The 3,472-nt window shown below is 56.8% G+C and overlaps 1 protein-coding gene across 1 annotated transcript; it reads left to right on the plus strand.

The window, feature by feature from the left end:
- Positions 1–520: 520 nt before the first annotated feature.
- On the plus strand, positions 521–3,218 carry ATEG_07852 (Mechanosensitive ion channel family; the record flags this gene model as incomplete). Its single annotated transcript, XM_001216473.1, has 3 exons — positions 521–991; positions 1,055–1,288; positions 1,404–3,218. The coding sequence occupies 3 exons, from the start codon at positions 521–523 to the stop codon at positions 3,216–3,218; spliced, it is 2,520 nt and encodes an 839-aa protein (XP_001216473.1).
- Positions 3,219–3,472: the final 254 nt, after the last annotated feature.

A 3,472-nucleotide genomic window follows, 5' to 3' on the forward strand; every position in this document is an offset into this window, starting at 1 on the left:
TTGTCTCTCCCGCCGATTCCCATCTCCACCTTCGCGTCGCCGGTTGGTTGGTCTTGCGTCTTTCCTTGCCTCCCATCTTTTCTCCCTCGCCATTGCTCTCCCTTCTCACTTTCTCTCTACTCCGTACTCTCTCTTTCACCTCGATTGACCACCTTCGTTTATACATACACCCATTTCCCTGACAACCTTCAGTCATACCTTCATTCCTTTCTACCATAACACCTGTCATTCCTTACTCCCCCAGACAGCATTCCAGTGCTGTATTAACCTTAAACCTAGTTCCTTCCCTTCCCTCCTACCCTAGTTATCCCCCTCGGATTGGCATCTCTGGCCTGGTGCCAGTATGTCGTCCCCCGCCGATGAGCGCCCCGCGCCCAAATATCCCGAGGAGAAGCGCAGGGATCACTCTGATGACATTACGCCAGCCTCCGACGAAAGGGACCTATGTCCTGGGTGTCAACGATGGCTCCAACCTCGGCAGCGGAAACTCACCTCCGGGGCGTGAACACCGACGCCGCCGATGATCAAGATCGCTTTGCCCTGCGCTCCCCCTCGGCCGCCCGATGAGCAGGGCGATGCCGCCTCGAGGACGACCTCGCCGTTCTCGAGGCCGAACGCGTCGCTTCGCGCTTCCACCCAGGAGATGCAGGAGAAAGAAGGAGACGACGCCCGTTCGCTCTCGCGCATGCGCTCCCGTCGTTCCCAGAATGTGGATGAGTTCGACGAAGCCACCAATCCCCTGCACGAGAAGGCCGCCGCCTACAATCCTCCGGAGAATCCCACCACCAGTATCGCCAAGTTCATCAAAAAACTCCATGAATCCAGTTTCGTCCTTCGCTATTTTACCTACATCGCTCCCGTGGTGGTCATTTTGCTCATTCCCCTCCTGGTCGGTGCTTTGGCCTATCCCAATGCCAATGTCGGAGGCGTCAAGCTCCTGTGGTTTTCAGTCTGGTTGGAGATTGTCTGGTTGACCCTCTGGGCCGGTCGCGTACGTACCTCCTCTCCGCTTCCCTCAATCTCCCCATCCACATTATCTAACGCGCTCCGCTAGATTGTGACAAAATGTATCCCTCCCGTGGTCGGTTTGCTCGCCAGCATCTTTACCAACAACGCGAAGAAGTGGCGCGACATGGCCAAGCAGTTGGAATTACATGGGACCCTTTTCTTCTGGTGGCTCGGCGTGGAGATTTCCTTCCTCCCCACCATGAAGAACCACCACGTTGATGGCGACTCGCGAACCCGCTCATGGGAGAATACCGTCAACAAGATTATCTTGACGTGTTTAGTGATTCCTGAACTTTATAGTCAAAGGGTCGTCCCGGTGATCGCGATAACTTCCACACGGGTCTACGCCGATTGCATGGAGATCAACAAATTCCCAATTTGGCAGCTTGACCAAGCTGTACGAATTTTCCCGCAACAAAATTTTTGAGAAGGACGACGCCTTCGAGGAGAAGAAGGAGGACACCCCTGTCAGTGGCACCAAAACCCCCCTGCAGTACGCCAACAAGGCCCAAAAAGTTGCCAAGGGCGCCCTCAACAAAGTGGGCGATATGGCCGGCGCGATGGCCGCCGACTTCACCGGCCGCAAAGCCACCAACAGTAACCATCCTTACCAGGTCGTCCTGGCCCTCCTGCGTACGACCACGGGCTGCCAGGTGCTCGCCCGTCGCCTCTATCGGACCTTTGTGCGCGATGGATTTGAGACCGTCTTCTCCGGTGACCTGAAGGCGGCCTTTGACGACAACGATGAGGCGGAAGCCGCCTTCGCCATGTTCGACAAGGACATGAACGGAGATATCTCCATGGATGAATTGGAGGCGGTTTGTGTCGAGATCGGCCGCGAGCGCAAGTCCATTACTGCCTCGCTCAAGGATCTGGACTCGGTTGTGTCAAGACTCGACAATGTCCTCGAGTTTTTCGTCATCGTCATCGCTTTGATTGTCTTGATCTCCATCATCTCGACCTCGGCCGCTGGAGTCCTTACGTCTGCCGGTTCCAGTATTCTCGCCCTGTCCTGGCTTTTCTCCGCCACCGCCCAGGAGTTCCTCCAGTCCGTCGTCTTCGTCTTTGTGAAGCATCCGTTCGACGTCGGCGACCGCGTCACGATCTATGGTAATTCCGGTGACGCGGGTCTGGGTGACGACTACTTCGTGAAGCAGATCTCTCTGCTGTACACCGAGTTCAAGAAGATGCAGGGTCACGTCGTCCAGGCGCCGAACAGCTATCTCAACACGCTCTTCATCCTGAACCAACGCCGATCGGGTGCGCTGGCCGAGGCCATCCCCATTGTCATCAAGTACGGCACGACGCTCGAGCAGATTGATGCTCTCCGCCAACGTCTCTTGGAGTTTGTGCGGAGCGAGCGCCGCGAGTTCCAGACCAACATCCTGACCGAAATGCGGGCTGTGACCGAGAACTTCTCCGTGACGCTGAACGTCGTCTTCTTCTACAAGTCCAACTGGCAGAACGAAGGCCTGCGTTTGCAGCGCCGCAACAAATTCATCTGCATGCTTATGATCGCCCTCCAGGAGATTGGTATCGAGGGTCCTCGCATGAACCCTCCAGGGTGCCCGGGTCGACATCCCCTTCCATGTTACGGGGAGAACGGGCACTTCAACAACGCGCGCCCCACCACCAGCGACGGTCAGAACCCTCCCGTCGACATCTCCGACAAAAGCGTCCCAGAGAACACCGGCGTCAGCAGCGCCACGTCCACCCGTCAGCCCTCCATCCTTCGGAAAGGTATGACGACGGCTGCGGCCCGCGCTCGCGGCGAAAGCGCCACCTCGCGCAAGCATGTGGACTTCTCTCTGGGTATGCGCGATGTTTCTTCCGGGGATGTGATGGGCGATGTCTTCGAGGACCGTACCCGGCGCGTCGATGATATCGTCCGCACCGCTAATCGCGAGACCGCTGAGCGCCGCATCCAAGAAGAAGAGGAGGAGGAGGAGCGTCTGAGTCGCACATCCTCACGCCACCGCGGCTCCCACTCCAACCTCAGCGTTCCCTCTCACATGGAAGGCCGCCGGTCGACCGACTCGCAAGGCGGCCACAGTCTCTCCTCGCTCAGCCGGAATCGCTTCTTCCGCCACCGAAGCAGCACCAGCCGCGAACGCGACGACCTCGCCGAACAGGGTCGCTATGACCAGAACGCCGCACTGTCCCAAATCCGGACGGTCTCCCCTTCTGGTAGAAGTCTGGATCGCCATTGATTCTAGCTGACTCATGCCATATACGTAAATTTTTCTTTTCTCTCTCCACCCTCCATCCCTGATCCTGATACCTCTTCGCATGTTTCTATCACGCTATATTCACGTTACATACGAGTGGGAAGGTGGACTGTTTTGCTAAAAATTTTGCATCTTTCAGTATAATAGCTTAGACACCCAATCTCTCTGTGATATTAGCCCCTGTCTTCTGCCCGGTTCTTGGCTCATGTCCGGCTGAAGGATTCTGCAGTGGCACT

This window comes from Aspergillus terreus, genomic scaffold, assembly GCF_000149615.1.
Source record: "Aspergillus terreus NIH2624 scaffold_11 genomic scaffold, whole genome shotgun sequence".
Classification (NCBI taxonomy): Eukaryota; Fungi; Ascomycota; class Eurotiomycetes; order Eurotiales; family Aspergillaceae; genus Aspergillus; species Aspergillus terreus.